The 19947-nt window shown below is 41.6% G+C and overlaps 1 protein-coding gene across 9 annotated transcripts in view; it reads right to left on the reverse strand.

Annotated features, from left to right (window-relative positions):
- Nucleotides 1-19947, reverse strand: part of CHD6 (chromodomain helicase DNA binding protein 6) — a 157810-nt gene that overhangs the window by 61018 nt on the left and 76845 nt on the right. For 6 of the 9 annotated variants that reach the window (XM_089514141.1, XM_089514136.1, XM_089514138.1 and 3 more), the window contains 2 exons: nucleotides 14389-14900; nucleotides 2499-2649 (listed from right to left, as the gene is read on the reverse strand). In XM_089514141.1, coding sequence (XP_089370267.1) covers nucleotides 2499-2649; nucleotides 14389-14900 — 663 coding nt within the window. Of the gene's footprint in view, nucleotides 1-2498; nucleotides 2650-14388; nucleotides 14901-18929; nucleotides 19054-19947 lie in introns of all 9 variants that reach the window. The other 3 variants (XM_089514142.1, XM_089514143.1, XM_089514140.1) reach the window with 2 other exon arrangements.

Genomic DNA, 19947 nt, shown 5'->3' on the forward strand with positions numbered 1-19947 from the left:
ATGCTCGTAAGTATGTCACACTTTTGATCACCCTAGGCCAAAAGTAAACCTCCTAAAGCCCATCACTCTAGCCCCAGATGTGAGACTGGAAAGGCAAACCATATAGATCACAGATTCACATCTACAGAAAGTGCAAATAAATCTCAAATAGTTTTTTGTGGGTTTTTTGGGCTATGTGGCCATGTTCTAGAAGAGTTTCTTCTTGACGTTTCACCAGCATCTGTGGCTGGCATCTTCAGATAATGCTTGCCTGGAAAAAGTTGGGTGTATATATACTGTGTGAGCCTGGGAATGCAGGAGTGATTTGCATGTGTATTGTTCTGTTGCTGATGGCAGGCTTCAGGCTGAGAGGCTAATGCAATACTAATCATCTTTTGCATTAGCCTCTCAGCCTGAGGCCTGCCATCAGCAACAGAACAATACACATGCAAATCACTCCTGAATTCCCAAGTTCACACAGTATATATATATACCCAACTTTTTCCAGGCAAGCTAGCCTCAGATGCTGGCAAAACGTCAGGAGGAAACTCTTCTAGAACATGGCCACATAGCCCGAAAAACCCACAAAAAACTATGAATTCCAGCCATGAAAGCCTTCAACTTCCAATCTCAAATAGCACATAAAAAACAAATCAAAGCCCAGTCAGGTCACAAGCCAGGTAAAGAATATGAATCTGGGTGGAAAGAATCCATTCTTACTCTTGAGCTTAAAGAATTATTTTGAAAAAGTAACTTATTAGTGTTTAAAATGACTGCACAGTAGTGTTACAGACTGTTCATTTTCTTCATGTACGTGTTATGCTTCCTATTTAAAAAAAACTATCAAATCACTGGTAATTTTGTTATTACCTTTGCTTCCAAATTCTAATTTTGTCAAATCTCATCTTGGTCAACTCATCTTGACCCTAATACTTCCCCATCCAGCCCCTGAGACAGTATTGGACTGCAATTCTAAGCAGCCCTAGCCAATGACAAGAAATAAAGTCAGCCCTCCATATCCACAGATTTAACCATCCATAGCTTGAAAAGATTTCCCCCTCCTCCCGACAATATATTTTTAAAAAACAAACCTTGATTTTACCATTTTATTTAAGGAACACCATTTTATTATGCCACTGTATATAAGAAGACTGGAGCAGCCACAACTATTGGTATCCATGGGGGGGGGGGGTCTTAGAACCAAACCCCACTGAATACCAAGGGCCTATTCACAAAATCTAGTGAATCACGTGATTCCCACCTTTGGCCCAGCTCTTAGTTCCCAGACATGTTAATTAAATTCCTTGGCAGCACTATGGGGAATGAAAGGGAGAGAAAGGCTCATACTAAGTATTGCATGTCTGAATTCTGTGCAGCAAGACGTATCTTTTTTCCAGAAAATCCCTTCACTACATTTATTTCTTCTGGAGTTCCCTAGGAACAAGCCATCACTTTTATCATGCTGAAATACTCTCCAAGCAAACTCTCTGTTTAGCTCACTAATTCCTTTTAGACAGTACTCTTCCCACCAACTGAATCCTTGATTTAAATGTCCCAGAAAATTATCCCTAACTGGTTTTAGATCCTCTTGCCCTCAAACCTTTCTGATCTATGTCAGTGCACTCAGGAACTTGTTCACATATAAACAGGTATGTCTTATGATTTCCAACTGGTTCATTACTTGGCCTTTATGATCTCACAACTGTGCTGCTGAAATGAAATGCTTTAGGTCAACATGAAGATATATGAATGCTTCATCTGTGATGGCTTGTTTAGCTACATGTGTGTCATCAATGGCTGAAATGATGATCAAGTGGTGAACATGCAAATGTGAACATGCCTCAAGTCCTCTTTGGTGAGATTCTAAATAGTTGCTGTCCAACTCCATACCAGTCCTTTAATTACTTCACCCTTAACATTTTTCATCTACCTCAAAAGTGGGGAACTTGCAGCCCAGAGGCTACAACTCTCAGCTCCCATAACCATTGGCCCCACTGCCTGGAATTGATGGATGTTCAAATCCAACAACCCCTGGAAGGCAACAGCTCCCCCATGTTCTATCTATATGGGACATTTGCATTCCCTAGCAAGATTCCATACAGGGAAGTGCTTCAAGTGCATGGGAAATGAAAAGAGAACTTTCTATTCCTGATATTTTTTGGCTATGCTATATAAGCTCTTCAACTATCTACGTCACTCCCACCTGTAAAAAAATATAACTGACTGCAGCAATGAGGAGGGGTTGTGTAAATATGAAAATGAAGCCTTTCAATGTGAATGTGTGCAGGCTGTTACCTTCCTGCACTTATGATTTTATTCTCAAGCTGCCATTCAGATTGATCCTTGAAAAGGCTCCCAACATACAAAATTCATTGTAAAAGAGGAGATCCACAACCAATGAATGGAATAGCAACTGGCTGCATACTGACAAAATCATATATGGCTTGTAGTAATAGTACATGTCCCTCTATTTTAAGAGGGATCTTCTTGTACCCACAGAGTGAGAGGTCCAAGCATACCTGGCTATCAGCTGATTCAGCAGACTCCTCAGGGCTCTGCCCAGACATTGAAAGAAGACTTTGATCTAGTTCTAGGCTGTCCACTGGAGTGTCACTTTTCCTTTTCCCTTTTTTCTTCTTCTCAACAGGAGTTGGTCCTTGCTCCATGCTGCTGATACAAATGGGAAGCATCAGAAGAATATCAGAGCACATATGACAGCAAGTGGGCTCAGCATGTAACCCTTTGATTAGTGCTTCTGACTGAAATGCCTCCCTTTGTGTCATTGTTCCTCCAAGAGCACTATGTCTCTTGCTGTCAACAGCCAGGATCCAAAGGAGCTTACACAACCCACAATTCTTGAGGGCCTCTTCACACAATCATTTCTTATTCTTCCCAAAAATGCAATTCTGAAGGCCAAGGTGATTACTCTCCTCTCTACAGAACAATATTCAGAGATATGCATGGGATGCAGTTGGAAGAGAAAACTGTAATATAAACACTCAAGGATTGAGAGAACTTGGATCTCAAGGGAAGCATCTCTTTTTTTGTCTTGGTAATGGAACTTTTTTTTCCTAGAGTACCCACATGGTCAGAAGGAGGGGCCAGCCTGCATGAATGTTTCTTCAACAACACTTGAACTGAGAACAGTAATTTTTTTAAATGCAGGTTTGTGACTAACATCATAATTTTCTACTGTATGTTTTTTAACATCTTTGCTTGATGAAGAAACTAGTGAGCTTCAAAAGCTCATAACATCTATTTTGTGTATTTGTTTGGCCAATAAAGGTATCACTGTTTTGTAGATTTTGGGTTTTATTGAATTTAAGGCATGTCCACTTTGGATCTTGGCAACCATTCTTTTAATATAATTATGATAATTATAGATGTGTCATTTCTGGTTCCTGGTAGACAAAGGCAGTGAAAGAGAGTCAAAACTTTTTTCACAGGCACAAAAGATGGAAGCTGTGATGGATGCATTGACATGAACTGCTTTCCTTGAAGCACATCAGACCCATAATGGGCCCTGATCAAGTATCGCTAGCATACCACATGGAGGTTATTTGAATTCACAATTGCTTTCTACCATTTAATGGGAGAGCTTTCAGTTATTGCTAATCCTAAACATTCATCACACATGTCATGAGTTCATAAGAATTCATGCTATTCTAACTGATAATATTAAAAACATTTGGAGGCAATTTCTTTTCTCTCATGCCCCTGTTATCCTTAACTAAACTTCATTAACACATTGGCGCAAGGGCCTTTGTAAAGCACCATGCACTGATGGTGCTATATAAATAATAACAGCATCAGCAATTAGTCATCGCCATGATCCTTAGAATATGAGCCGCTGGAGAAGTGAGTTTCTTATTACCTTCAAAACCACTAATGTATGTCATGATCTACCATTTAAAATAAGAGTGAAGGTTTTCATTCAGTAGCATAACACTAGAAGCTGTGTATCTTATACAAACATTAAAACATAGGCCAGAATCAAATGTGGTTTTTTCACTGGGTTTCCTTGCTTCAACTAAAACAAGTGACATCTTGCATGCTGTAGACCTTCCCCTCCCCCAGACAATATAAAAATCTAATCCAGAGAATGGTTAAACTATAGTTTTTTGTGGGGTTTTCGGGCTATGTGGCCATGTTCTAGTAGAGTTTCTTTCTGACGTTTCGCCAGCATCTGTGGCTGGCATCTTCAGAGAAATGGTGAAACTCTTTGGGTATTTTGGCACCATGGAGATGTACAGGAATGAAAGACCCAAAACTGCAAACATGGGATAACACTGCTGGATCTTGGCCATAGGATTTGTGCATTTTTTTTAAAATAAGCAAGGTATAAATTAATTTTGAAGGCTAAAATAGATAGATTGGCCCTCTTTTAAATGAAAAACTGGAGAAAGAACAGAATCAGATGAGGCCTTGACAGAAGTAATACAAGCTAAAGGTTACAGGCTGAATTAGTTCCATCTTAAGAAGGCCATAAAGCTCTAGCTAAAGATATCAGTACCACTTTACATCCAGCTCTGCCTGGTCCCCACCGAACGGCAGGACTGCTAGGCTAGCAAACACAGAAGGATGTCACAGCCTGGATTTACCTTTTACCCCAGATCAAATCTGGGTCAATATTTTAATCAGAGCTGACCAGCTGGCAGCCTGAAACCCTTTTACTGTACTTAGTGTTCCCAGAAGACCAAATAAAATGCTAATCAAGGTATGATTATTTTTTTTAAAAAAAGAAAAGTGCCCAGAGTTTTACTCATAAGGAATCTCCCCCCCACCCAATAGTTCCAATTTTATGTTACATCTCTTTTTGGTTTTGCATACAATGCCACAACTAATAGCCAACTACTCAGAAAAGCAAATGAAACACTATGTGTTTTCTATAACTTTTTATTATATACTCTCTCATGCAAAAGGACCATGGCCAATTTGTCTCTTGAGGAGATCTGTGGGAGGTAAAATTGTTCCTCAGTCTTGTCACCCATACAATTATCTCTTCATACTCATGGTATCTGTTCCATAGTTGTATGATGCCTCTTCTCCTAGTTGGGCCCCAAGAGAATCAGGCTGTGTAAGATGTAAAACACATCTAGCCCATATTCCATTGTCTGCAGGTTCTGAAAACACAGTTCTGAGAACACATAATTTTCCATCCCTGTTGTATATCACAAATCTCCTAAGGGTACACACAGAAGCAAAATCTCCAATGAAGGCTGTCTGGCTTGAGGTTTCTTCTCCACTCTGTAATGGAAAATAGTCGGGCACAGATTACTTGACTGAATTACCTAGGTCCCACTACAACAGACTTTCTGTAATAGTTCCAATAACATAGAACATGAAACAATTCCATTTCCCCCCTGCTGATCAGAGCTGCAGCACAAGCTCTCTATATAAAATTGGTTGCAAAAATCACCCCTCTCATCCTTCCAATCCAACTGGATATACAGTAGTATGTTTCTTTTCCCCTTATGCAGCCTATTTCAGTCCTGGTTGCTCGGAAATTGTGCTAGCCTTCTGGTGAAGGTGAATCAAAGATCCAGAATAAGTTTTGTTAAAGTATAGGTTCGGGTGTTTGGGCTTGGAAAGAATGGATTTCACTACTAATAAATAACAAAAATGAAATTAAAGAAACTTCTGCATGGAAATATAGCACTTAAATGTCATGGAATGGTTTAGAAGTAAAGCAAAACCACAGTTTGTCATGATATCTGAACCAACAGCATTCAGTAAATGTCACCAATTCAAGATCTAGAACAAGCTGGTTTGTTAACTTCACATACATACATAGCTTTTTTACAGTCATAAACCACCCTCACTTGCAAATCTTTGGTCATACTGATTGAAAATCTATGGTGTGAGATGAAGCACTGTTCTTGAAAGCCACTGTTAGACATAATGTTAGGGGGAGGGAGACGAAAAGGAAACTAGTTCTGAATCGTGATATACAAATGATGGTTGTTTTTGTTGCTGTGTGCCTTCAAGTCATTTCCAACTTATGGCAACCCTTAGGTGAATCTATCATGGGGTCTTCTTGACAAGATTTGTTCAAAGGAAGTTTGCCATTGCCTTCTCCTGAGGCTAAGAGTGTGACTTTCCCAAGGTCATCCAGTGAGTTTCAAGACCAAGCTGGGAACTGAATCCTGATCTCCAGAGTTGCAGTCCAACACTCAAACCACTATGCCACATGGAAATCATGGTATGGAATCTAAACTGATACAAACCATGGCTTCACATTACATCTCCACAAGCCCATCATGTTTGCTTCAGCCATGATTAAGTGTTGTGTCTTAATACCTAAACAATGGTAAGGATCGGCATCAACACATGAGGAAAAATGGTTTGAAAAGAATGGTTTGTTCTAATTGTGGTTAAGCACAGTATCTGCACTAACAAACCACACTTCAATTTCTAATTTCTATAGTCTTTCTATTTCCAAGGTAGCAAAGATGTTTTGCAGGCATTTCCCTGTCCACACACCCCAGAGAGCAGGTTCAACTAAGCAAGTTACACATAGTGTAACTTTTAAAATTACCTGTAACCCAACTACAAACCACCTTGGCTGGGGATTCTGGGAACTGCAGTACAAGTTCTGTTTCACTGTGCATTTGGGAGCTTAATATGGATTCAGAGCAACAAATAATTAACCAACAAATAAGGGTCAACACCAACAAATCAAAATGTATATATTAGCACTTAAAAAACAAAGGAACAAGCAAAAGCAACTAATTTCTATGGAACCATCTCATGTTCAAAATGGCGACAAGTCATACTACAAGAAGCTCTTCTATAGAATTCAGTGTTCAAAGGAATAAGTTGGGGGGAATGGGTGGGAAAAGGTGACAATATTACATGACAGGCAGTTGGTCTGGCACAGTTGGGTTTTCTTCAAAGGGAAACAAGGCTAAACAAGAATTATGTTAATTGGATTACAAACTGTCTGGCCTCAATGGCAATATCAGGTTATACCTCCTCTCACTCTAGGAACAGGATAGCAAAGGATGGCTGAAAACCATTTCCAACAAGGTACAAAAAACGTAATCTAACATGGAAATACAGCAATGATTGCACAGCACATTCCTATCTTGGTTCTGGAAGGAGAACCTTGCAGGTGCCAATGTTTTCAAAACTGTTGCTACAATAAGACAGTACATATAGTGCACGTATTAATAAAAAAGTTGAGCCTCTCTTTCCTAAAATGTTGGGACCAGAATTGTTTGGGATTTTTCGGATACTAGAATATTTGCATATACATCATGAGGTATCTTGAAGATAAGGACCCAAGTATGAACATGAAATTAATTTGTGTTTCATATACACCTTATACACATAACCTGAAGGTAATTTTATACATAGTATTTTTTAACAATTTAATGCATGAAACAAAGGGCCCGAACAAAAAGACCAAAATAAAGCTGCTTTGGGTCAATTTGGAGGTCTGCTGTTTAAATGACACAGGCCTCTTAAGAGGCCGGAAGCTGGAATGTAACTTTGGCGTGGCTTCCGGACTCTTAGGATGCATGCATCATTTAAACAGCATACCTCCAAAGTGACCTAAAGTAGCTTTATTTTGGCTTGTCTGTTTGGGCCCAAAGTCTGTGTACACTGAACCATCAGAAAGCAAAGGTGTTACTATCTCAGTCACCCATGTGGACAATTTTGGATTTTGAAATGTTTCAGATTTTAAAATTCCAGAAAAGGGATACTCAACCTGTAATACAGTAAGCAAATGGATCTTGCAGCATCCTTGAGATTAAGGCCCTGTTCAGCCTGGCCATTAAGGCTGGCCTGGGGGTGGAGTTGGGGGCATTGCCCCGATTCCCCCCTCAGGATGCCAGGACGCCATACATCACTCCACACAGTGTGTGGCATCATGGCGCTCCTCCTGCTCTGCGTCCATACAACACAGCACTGAAGGAGCACTGTATAGCCACAGTGCTGCAGCTATGGCACCCTTTCCAGGACACAAAAAGGAGCCGCTTTTTGCGCTCTCAAAAGGCCAGATTAGGGCCGTGGCATGTGGTTACTGTGGCCCTGATCTAGCTGAAGAAGGGGCGGCTGGAGGCTGCCCCTTCTGGGCTGTTTGTACAACCCCTAACTGAAAGATAGAAGTGGGTAGCATGAGCTTTTGTAGACTTGAGCCTACTTTCTCAGATCCATCGTCTATCTTTTAGTTAGTCTCAAAGATGCTGCAAGATCTCTTTGCATAATGATTCTCCTGACTAACACAACTATGTCTTTGAATTGTAATACAGTGTGTGTATGTGCGCGCGCACGTGTGTGTGTGTTTGAATGAGTCCAATATTATACAGAATAGCATAAGCAACATTTCATTCAGTGTGTCTACTCATTATTCATTATTTATCAGTTTGCTCTCTGCAAATTGTATCTGCAGTGGTGCTGCATCGTCTTCCATTTGGTTGCTAAATAGATACTAGAAGTCTTCAAAACACTCTTATTTTGGACAATGACGATATCTGTGATCCACTGGTTATTTTTTTCTACTTTTGCTCAGTTCATTCTCATTTTTTACCCTCTGTCCTATTATATAAGCTTTTAAAAGACTGGGGAAATTATTATTCTCAGCTCCCATCATGGCTTGAGAGCTGCACCAAATGAAGAAGACAGGAATAGTAGTTTATCAACATCTGGAGGGATAAGGGTTCCTCATATTTGAGACAGGCCTATTATATTATATTATATTATATTATATTATATTATATTATATTATATTATATTATATTATATTTAATAATAAAATTTATTTATATCCCGCCCCATCTGCACTCAGGCAATTGGGGCGGCTTACAGCATTAAAATTTACATATCATATCCCCCAACCCTCTCTCCCTTAAAATACAATTAAAACATGTTTTAAAAGATCAATAACAATTTCAACCATAAATAAATAAAAACAAACAAACAACAATGGACAGGCAAACAGCAGCTGGATCAGTCCATTACTTTCTCTTTTTGGTGGCCAGGCGTCTATTCAGGAAAGGCCTGCCGGAATATCCTGTTTTTCTCCCATGTGGGACCCAAATCAATTTACACTGTACATTGAAACAAATCCGCTAAAACTATCTGTAATACAAGGTTTTTTTAAAAAAAAAGCATTAAACACCAGTCCACTTAAAACCATCAATTTCAAATAGTTAAAAATACATTAAAACTTATTACAGATTAAAACCAGCACACCCATTGCACTAGCCCAACAAGTTAAAAGATTAAGGCTTGTTTAAATAAGAAAGTCTTTGCTAGCCAGCAAAAAGAGAATAGAGAAGAGACCAACCGAGCTTACCTTGGAAAAGAATACCATAACTTCAGGGCACCCACTGAGAAGGTCTTTTCTCAAGTCCTCACCAGACATACTGGACTGAGAGAAAGCCTGCTCTCAAAGGTCTTAAAACTTGGGTAGGCTCATATGGAAAGTTATACTATTTTCAGATAGTCTTTACCTAAGCCACTTCAAGCTTTATAGGTCATAACCAGCACTTTGAATTCTGCCTGAAAATGGACTTGATACTCAAGTGCAAAACACACTGCTAAATAATCCCGTTTCACACATATTTAACTGCCCTTGCTCAGAGCTAGTGAATCCTAGGAATTGTAGTTTGTTGTGGCACCAGAGCTCTATGACAAACAAGGTTAAATGTCTCACCAAACTACAATTCCGAAAACTCCTTAGCACTGAGCCAGGGCAGTTAATGCGGTCTCAAACTGGATTATTTCTGGGGTGTGTTTTGGACCCTAGTGAAATTGTTTCAGCATGGCAGTTTTATACACTCCCTATAACCAGCAAGGCTCTTCTTACGATTTGGAAAAATATCTTGTTCTAACAAAAAGACTGAGCTAGCAGGGCATATTGGTCTTAGTGTTGGATTAGGACTCTAGGAAACCAGGATTCAAATCCCCACTCAGCCATGGAAACCTGCTGGGTGATCATGGGCAAGTCAGGGGACAGCAACAGAAAACCCCTCAGGAAAAAATCTTGCCAAGAAAACTCGGTTATAGGTTCACATTAGTGACACCATAAGTCAAACACAACTTGAAGGCACACAACAACAAGACAGAGATTATTGGTGTACTGAATTCATTGACTGCATAGTTATTCTTAGCATTGTTAACAATGAATTCAGTGCAACAGCAGATGGAGAATATACTAAAAGACACCTTCCAGTATGCTTGTGTCACCTCTGTGTCATCTATCCAGCCTTTAGTACGAACACAGACATGCCTGCTGGAATTTTGTTAATTATTTGGTATTGTTTTCTGTTGCTTCATCCTTTAGATCGTTTGTTCATACCTCTAAGTTTTACCCTCGACTTAATTTTGGTCCCAAAACCTGCCCTCAATTTATACATGAAGTCAACTTACAGTTGAGTATACACAATAGTATATTTACAGAACCCAATGCACAGGTATACAAAGCAGGTCCAGGGGCACAGTAGGTTAGCTAGCATAATCCAGATCCCCCTGTGCTTGCTGAATTTAATGTTCAGATAGGGATTTTGTAAATTAAAGGTGTAATTTCATTTTTTTAAAAATCTATGTATGACTGACATGACCAAGCTAAGTGTCTCTATCCCCCCCCCCCCCTTTGCTTTAATCCCTCCTTGATATGACATCAACTGAAGGCACATAATCTTCTGTGAGATTCATTTAGGATACTCTATTTACAAGAAATTTAAAGAGCTTTTTTGTTATAATTCATGGAGTTGACTAAAAGCCCTGGAGTGCTAAGCAAAGCCAGTGTTAGAGTAGCCAGTGCTTTATGAATATGCACATTATGTATTTACTCCCTCCCCACCATTAGAAAATAGTGACCAAATACAGAACCAGAGAAAGATCATGTTAAAATTCCTACAGTTTCTAATATTAGAGACCACAAATTTCAAACAAACATCTTTCCCAACTTAAACACTGCTGCATTTCATGCTAAATAATCAGAGGACAGTAATATTCTTTCCTTAACAACAATATTCATCTCTCACATATTAATCTCAGCAAAGCACACTCAGACACCATATAGATTTACCTCTGCTGATTTAGGCTGCATCTGCAGTGCAGAAATAATGCAGTTTGACATTGCTTTAATTGTCATGGTTCAATGCTATGAAATCCTGGGATTTGTAGTTTAGTGGGGCATCAGTGCTCTTTGACAGAGAAAGGTAAATCTCTCACAAAGCTACAAATCACAGAATTCCACAGCATTGAGCGATGAAAATTAAAGCAGTGGTAAACTGCATTATTTATGCAATGCAGATGAAGTCTTAAATGTATTGGATACAAATATAACCAGTCCAGAAACAGAAGAGTTGCACCAGAAATACCAGAAAAAGCAGGAACAAGATATCCGCAGATAATACAGAAAATTGATTTTGAACACGTTGAACTTTGCTCAAGAGTATTTTTTGCCATGCCTTTCATCCAAAGAGGATAATCTTTCTTTGTCTACTAAGTCTTCCTTTGACTACACTAGGTCTTCATGCCTCATCTTTATGAGAAATTGCTAAGATGTACTCAAAAGTAACTTCCCAAACAGCTTTTTGGGGCAGATGTGAACTGACTACATGCCTATGATTCAACTGGAAGCTCTCAATGCACTTTAGTACCAATTCCCCAGGCATTAATTTTGCAGTCACAATTAACAACTATTCCATTCATGAATGTTTGGTGCTAACTGTGATCAGAAATAATTTAGAAGAGATTATGCCACGATTAGCAACCGCCTAGAGAATTTGCAGCAATTGCCCCATTTGCATGTATCTTGTACTATGTCACTTTAGAATGAATGTTCATTACCAATCTACTTTCCAAAACATGTTATGAACCAACCAGTGGGCTTGAATCCGGGTTTCTGAAAGTGGCAGCATAAATAATTATCAATTTTTCACCAGTTGTCCACTGGTCCACAGGCAGCAGCACAGCATATGGCAATGACAACTTTCATCAAGATGTATTCAGTTTTAAAACTCTTCTTCCCTCTTTGTGTACTTATTCCTTCATTATCATCACCCCACCTGAGTGAGCATTTCTCTCCACCAATGTACATTTAAAATTGCTATTGCTTAGCATCATGAAAACAGACAAAAATGTGTCCAGTTCTGGGCACCACAATTCAAAAAGGACATTGAGAAACTGGAGCATGTCCAAAGGAGGGCAACTAAAATGGTGAAGGGTCTGGAAACCATGTCCTATATGAGCAACGACTTAGGGAGCTGGGGATGTTTAGCCTGGAGAAAAGGTTAAGAGATGATATGATAGCTCTGTTTAAATATTTGAAGGGATGTCATATTCAGGAGGGAGCAAGCTTGTTTTCTGCTGTTCCAGAGACTAGGACCCGGAACAATGGATGCAAGCTACAGGAAAAGAGATTCCACCTCAACATTAGGAGGAACTTCCTGACAGTAAGGGCTGTTTGACAGTGGAACACACTCCCTTGGAGTGTGGTGAAGTCTCCTTCTTTGGAGGTCTTTAAGCAGAGGCTGGATGGTCATCTGTCAGGTATGCTTTGACTGAGATTTCCTGCATGGCAGGGGGTTGGACTGGATGGCCCTTGTGGTCTCTTCCTACTCTACGATTCTATGTATATCTGGTGAGTCATTTATATCTCCTCCTCCTCTAAAGACATCTGGAGCCTATAAACCAGACTTCTCAATTCTGCCCAGGGTTTATGGTAGCTGTTGTCCAATACAACTGGAGAACACCAAGTTGAGGAAAGCTGTAATATATGGTACCTGGTGTGTCATTTTCTGATCTTAATAAGAAATCTACAGGGAACAATGAAAAGGCAGGACTAATCAGGCCAAGTAGTTGTTGCTGGTGTAGACTGTAGCCTTTGCACCTGGATTCTTAAAGCAAGTAAAATGCTTTGTGCCACTAGGTACACACCTTTTCCCAAATTAAGGGAATCTCACTCAAGAGAGGTGAGTTTTTCTCTTCAGAACTTGTTAATTAAAGAAACTAAATCAGGCAACAAAGAGGCATGGGAAATGCTTTCCACTAGTGCAAAGCCATGCAGCTGCAGAAAGTGTGAGTGTGTGTCTGTATGTGCCTTTAAGCCATCTGTGGACTTATGACAATTCCATGAATTTCACGAGGTTTTCTTAGGCAAAGTATGCTCAGACGTGGACTGCCTGTTCCGTTCTCTGAAATACAGCCTACAGCACTTGGTGCAGAATAGTTAGGTCCATGTATGGGATCAAGAGAAACCAGGTCACATATCACTATGACTGTATATGATGGAATTCCAAGCAGGAAATATTTAATTTAATTCAATTCAACATCAAAACAACACACATATTAAACACCCATGCCTCCAGGGAAATAGGGGATTGTGTTAATTTTACACTAGAGTGAAATGGATACCACAAGTCACTGAATATTGATAAATATGATTAATATTCCTAAAATAATTGCAAGTTCAGTGAAACCCCAAATGCAGATATACTTTTCATATGCAGAATCTCTGCAAAATCTAGAGAACAAGGATATCAGAAAGATTCCCCAAAACTAAATGCTTTCTCAATTGTAGATTTTCATTCCTGTGCCAAACCAGCAGGATGAATGTATTCTTCAAGAGCACTAAATTCTTCCTTCTCTATATACACCTCCTCAACTGTCATCTTGGCCTCAGAGGGAGAGATCAGGCAGACCCAGCAACATCAGGGACTGACTGAAGGAAGAGGCCCCTCCCTCCTCAACTGTCATCTCGGCCTCAGAGGGAGCCATCAGGCAGACCAGCAACATCTTGGACTGCCTGAAGGAAGAGGCCCCTCCCTCCTCAACTGTCATCTCGGCCTCAGAGGGAGCCATCAGGCAGACCAGCAACATCTTGGACTGCCTGAAGGAAGAGGCCCCTCCCTCCTCAACTGTCATCTCGGCCTCAGAGGGAGCCATCAGGAAGACCCAGCAACATCAGGGACTGCCTGAAGGAAGAGGCCCCTCCCTCCTCAACTGTCATCTCGGCCTCAGAGGGAGCCAGCAGGCAGACCAGCAACATCTTGGACTGCCTGAAGGATGAGACTTCTCCCTCCTTTAACTGTATTTTTATTGTATTAACGATTTTACTGTACACCGCTATGATCATCGCGGAATAGCGGTCTATAAATAAAACATATTATTATTATTATTATTATTATACATGGGACATTCTCCAGTACTTAAGAAAATTCAGGGAAAGGCTTTAGGGAAAGAATATACCAGTTACATTTAACATATACAATAGTACAATTTGGTTTAAGGATATTCCATTCAGTGCTGCTTTGGGGTGGTCTCTCCCCTGTGGAAACACAGCTGTAATGTTATTTTCCGAGAAATGTCCCACAGCATTAGTCACAAAGCAAAGCAGTGTGCCTGATATACAAGGAAGCAAAAAGTCAAGCAAAGATTAGGATTACCAACCTGGCCTTCTTGGGCTTGGCTTTGGGAGGAGAGTTGCTTTTCTTCTCTTTAGGCTCCTTTGGGACTTTGGGCTCCCGTGGCTTCCTGGGTTTTTTGCCCCCCTCCTGTTTGGGCTCCTTGGGCTTTTTGGGCTCCTTGGGCTTTTTGGGTTCTTTTGGTTCCTTAGGTTCTCTCTTCCTCTTTGGTTTTGCTTCCTTCCCACCACCTGGCTCTTGCTGCCCTGGTTCTTTTTTCTTCCGTTTCTTCTTCACCCCAGTGCCCCCATCCCCATCGTCCTGCATCCCATTATGGGAGGTCACCATTGTCTGCAGAATCTCATTGGGGACTTCTGCAGGTACCACATCCTGCTGGTCCTTCTGGGCCAGGCTCACACTGGCCAAGTCAGAGATTGTCACCAGGTCATGGAAATCATCCTGATCTATGTTGTCAGCAAATGGGGACTGTGGCTTGCATTCGAAGTTGAGAGAGGCATCAGACATTGGGGAATGACTCAATACTTTAAAATTTGGCAGCTAAAATGAGAGAACAGAAAGAAGTATCATCACATATGTACACATAAATGTGTCTAATTAAGATGGGTTGATGAACATTATTTGATAACAAAGATGAATATTCTGTCTGGCTTGTATGACTATTGAATGGAAAATAATGCATACAGTGGTGCCCCGGGTTACGAAATTAATTCGTTCCGCTGTCAATTTCGTAACCCGAAAGGCTTTCGCAAGCCGAATTCCCATAGGCGCTAATGGGGAAAAGCCGCGATTCCGTGTGAAATCGCGCCGAAAAGCACCAAAAGTTTTTTCGTAACCCGAAAAAACTTTCGTAACCCGGAACAATGTTTTCCAATGGGATTTTTTCGTATCCCGAAAATTTCGTAACCTGGGTATTTCGTATCCCGAGGTACCACTGTACTTATTATTTTGAAAAGGACAACAAAATGTTTCACTGGACTTATTCAGTCAGTAAATCCACAATTATTTCAAAGGTATTGGAATATCTACCATGTTACTTCTTCCAACACTATGACTTTTCCCTGTGCCATAAATTGTGTATTACCCATAACATATGCATGGTGGTGGCGGCCATCTTCTACTACCTCTAGACATTTCATTAGCAAACAGATAAATATAGATGTCAGGCCAAAAGAAATAGATAAAAGACACTGGCAAACAATTTCTCTTTCCCATAAATATCTGTTGTTGACCCATCAATTGAAACCTCCCAATTTGCTGTAATGCTAGTCAGAGGAGAAGAAAAACAAAGATGCAACAATATAATAAACTCCCTCCTCAACTGTCATCTCCTCCCTCCTCAACTGTCATCTTGGCCTCAGAGGGAGCGATCAGGCAGACCCAGCAACATCAGGGACTGCCTGAAGGAAGAGGCCCCTCCCTCCTAAACTGTCATCTTGGCCTCAGAGGGAGCCATCAGGCAGACCCAGAAACATCAGGGACTGCCTGAAGGAAGAGGCCCCTCCCTCCTCAACTGTCATCTCGGCCTCAGAGGGAGTCATCAGGCAGACCCAGAAACATCAGGGACTGCCTGAAGGAAGAGGCCCCTCCCTCCTCAACTGTCATCTCGGCCTCAGAGGGAGCCATCAGGCAGACCCAGCAACATCTTGGACTGCCTGAAGGAAGAGGCCCCTCCCTCCTCAACTGTCATCTCGGCCTCAGAGGGAGCCATCAGGCAGACCCAGCAACATCTTGGACTGCCTGAAGGAAGAGGCCCCTCCCTCCTCAACTGTCATCTCGGCCTCAGAGGGAGTCATCAGGCAGACCCAGCAACATCAGGGACAGCCTGAAGGAAGAGGCCCCTCCCTCCTCAACTGTCATCTCAGCCTCAGAGGGAGTCATCAGGCAGACCCAGCAACATCAGGGACTGCCTGAAGGAAGAGGCCCCTCCCTCCTAAACTGACATCTTGGCCTCAGAGGGAGTGATCAGGCAGACCCAGCAACATCAGGGACTGCCTGAAGGAAGAGGCCCCTCCCTCCTCAACTGTCATCTCGGCCTCAGAGGGAGTCATCAGGCAGACCCAGAAACATCAGGGACTGCCTGAAGGAAGAGGCCCCTCCCTCCTCAACTGTCATCTCGGCCTCAGAGGGAACCATCAGGCAGACCCAGCAACATCTTGGACTGCCTGAAGGAAGAGGCTCCTCCCTCTTTAACTGTCATCTCGGCCTCAGAGGGAGCCATCAGGCAGACCCAGCAACATCAGGGACTGCCTGAAGGAAGAGGCCCCTCCTTCCTCAACTGTCATCTCAGCCTCAGAGGGAGCCATCAGGCAGACCCAGAAACATCAGGGACTGCCTGAAGGAAGAGGCCCCTCCCTCCTAAACTGACATCTTGGCCTCAGAGGGAGCCATCAGGCAGACCCAGAAACATCAGGGACTGCCTGAAGGAAGAGGCCCCTCCCTCCTCAACTGTCATCTCGGCCTCAGAGGGAGCCATCAGGCAGACCCAGCAACATCTTGGACTGCCTGAAGGAAGAGGCCCCTCCCTCCTCAACTGTCATCTCAGCCTCAGAGGGAGGCATCAGGCAGACCCAGCAACATCAGGGACTGCCTGAAGGAAGAGGCCCCTCCCTCCTAAACTGACATCTTGGCCTCAGAGGGAGTGATCAGGCAGACCCAGCAACATCAGGGACTGCCTGAAGGAAGAGGCCCCTCCCTCCTAAACTGTCATCTTGGCCTCAGAGGGAGAGATCAGGCAGACCCAGCAATATCAGGGACTGCCTGAAGGAAGAGGCCCCTCCCTCCTCAACTGTCATCTCGGCCTCAGAGGGAGTCATCAGGCAGACCCAGAAACATCAGGGACTGCCTGAAGGAAGAGGCCCCTCCCTCCTCAACTGTCATCTCGGCCTCAGAGGGAACCATCAGGCAGACCCAGCAACATCTTGGACTGCCTGAAGGAAGAGGCTCCTCCCTCTTTAACTGTCATCTCGGCCTCAGAGGGAGCCATCAGGCAGACCCAGCAACATCAGGGACTGCCTGAAGGAAGAGGCCCCTCCTTCCTCAACTGTCATCTCAGCCTCAGAGGGAGCCATCAGGCAGACCCAGAAACATCAGGGACTGCCTGAAGGAAGAGGCCCCTCCCTCCGCAACTGTCATCTCGGCCTCAGAGGGAGCCATCAGGCAGACCCAGCAACATCAGGGACTGCCTGAAGGACGAGACTTCTCCCTCCTTTAACTGTATTTTGTATTGTATTACGATTTTACTGTACACCGCTATGATCATCGCGGAATAGCGGTCTATAAATAAAACATATTATTATTATTATTATTATTATTATTATTATTATTATTATGTACCAGTGCTGAAATATGTACACAAAGTATTACATATTAGGTAGGTTTTGTAAAATGCATTCTGGTGCTCTGTACATTGAGACTTGAGGGATAGTCTACTTTCTGCCAGTTTCCCATAACTGGTGCATCATAACTGGCCAAACTGATGCTTGAAGTAGAGTTGTGATCAGCTCATTTAGAAAGTGGGGAAAGCTGTCATCCTTGTTTGGATTTTTTTTTTTATTTGGTAAAGACACTGTCTAATGATGCAGATGTAAAAGCAAAAGGTGTACATGAAAATGCAGATTAAAAACTAGGGGAAAATATCAGACATTTACCCATAGGAACATTTATAATTTCAAGGAGAAATCAGAGGAATTTTCAAATGAAATAACATGGTTACTAAAATTACAAAAGATAGTCTGAATCTATAAGACATAGGCAAAATCAAAGATTAGCTGATTCAAGCATTAAATGTTTAGCCTCATAGCAGCGGTGGCAGAAACTATAATGAAGGGAGCTCCAACATCAACACAGATACGGACTTTTCTTCAATTAAACATTTCAGCTATGAATTGGAAGAATGCATGTATTACTGCAGATTGAGGATGATTACTGAGAGGACAATCATCCTTAGTCTGCAGTAAAACATTCAGTCTTCCAATTCATAGTTTAAAATATGAGGAAGAAAGCCCAGGAAAGTTGTTCCTTTAATATGAGGAGACTCCTTTACTCAGTTAGGACATGAAGGGGACTAATGCTGGTCACACCTCTAATTTTGATTGCCATGTGACAATTGGGAGGGATGCGGTGGCTCAAGTGGTGAAGACGCTGACTCTGTTGAGTGCAAGATCATCAGGTTGGCAATTCAAGGCCCAGGTGCCAAATGATGGGGTGAGCTCCCATCACTAGTCCCAGCTTCTGCCAACCTAGCAGTATGAAAGCACTCAAATGCTAGTAGATAAACAGGTATTGCTACGGTGGAAAGGTAAACAGCATTCTGTGCAATCATGCTGGCCACATGATCACAAAGTAGTCTCTGACAACGCTGGCTCTTCGGCTTAGTAACGGAGATGAACACTACCCGCTATGGTCAGAAAAGACTTGACAATCTTGTCAATGGAGAATACCTTTACTTTTACTTTTTATGACAATTGTCACTTATGATACTAATATGTGAACTCTTCTCTCATGTCATGCTAAAAGCAATCTTTCCCAGCCTTGGGGGTTGAAATGATACACCATAACACTTTTCACCTCTGTCCTTTGGCCATGATGGGTGAAGCTGCTGGAAACAGTAGTCAAAAAACAACTGATAACCCAGGATTAGGCCAGGTTCCACCAAAGGGAACTCAAAGCTGGTTCATGCTTACAGTAGATCCTATGGAAACAGGATGAGGCTGTCAGTGGGCTTTTACAGACATATATATTTTGCACAAACACGATCCTGTCTGCTACCATCATTTCTTACTTCTACTTTAGTACCAGCTGTAATTATACTGCACTTTCTATATACTCTAGAACCCTCAGACGAGGAACACCAAATCTTAACAAGCCATGAAAAGATCCATGAGCATACACACATACATGAAACAAATGTCATTATTTTTCTTGTTTTTTTCTATTAGGCATTGGGATACTTTGCCATGACAGAATCAGTGTAGTGTGTTTTCTGGACTGCTGATATGAATATGGGCAACCAAATAACTTTTTAGCTAAGAACCACACTAGATGGTCTTAATATGTCATCTTCTGTCTGTTAAAGCTGCCAAAGAGGACTGTTGTAGGGACAAAACAGATAATCTTGTGCACTTAACCATGAGCTCCTCATGAGAAGAGAAGGATGTAAACTTGATAAACTAGCTTTCTATTTGGAAAAACTAAGCCAATGGCATGTTAGCACATCTGTCACTGCTACTGCAGCATTTAATAACTAATTACGAACAGGTATAAGCTATCAGAGACCTATGCACAAAATCTGGAGATATGAATTCTACACCTAACAATCTGAACACTTCATGAAGAAAATGCCCATGGCAAGGATTAAATTTGATATTTTATGTTTACCTGAAAACAATCATTATTTTCTTCTTTCATTTACATTTACAGTACATCATATGTAAATCGACAGGTAGAAGCAATTTAAGCCCTGCACAAACCTCAAAAACGAACACGATTTGTTACACCATTAAAATGAGACTGAAGGAACTATATGGCATAATATACATGTGCTACAGCATCAGTGGAACAGTTAATTATCTTAATTATCACAGTT

This window comes from Sceloporus occidentalis, unplaced genomic scaffold (genome assembly GCF_023333645.1).
Source record: "Sceloporus occidentalis isolate IW3139 unplaced genomic scaffold, rSceOcc1.0.p SCAF_3, whole genome shotgun sequence".
NCBI lineage: Eukaryota > Metazoa > Chordata > Lepidosauria > Squamata > Phrynosomatidae > Sceloporus > Sceloporus occidentalis.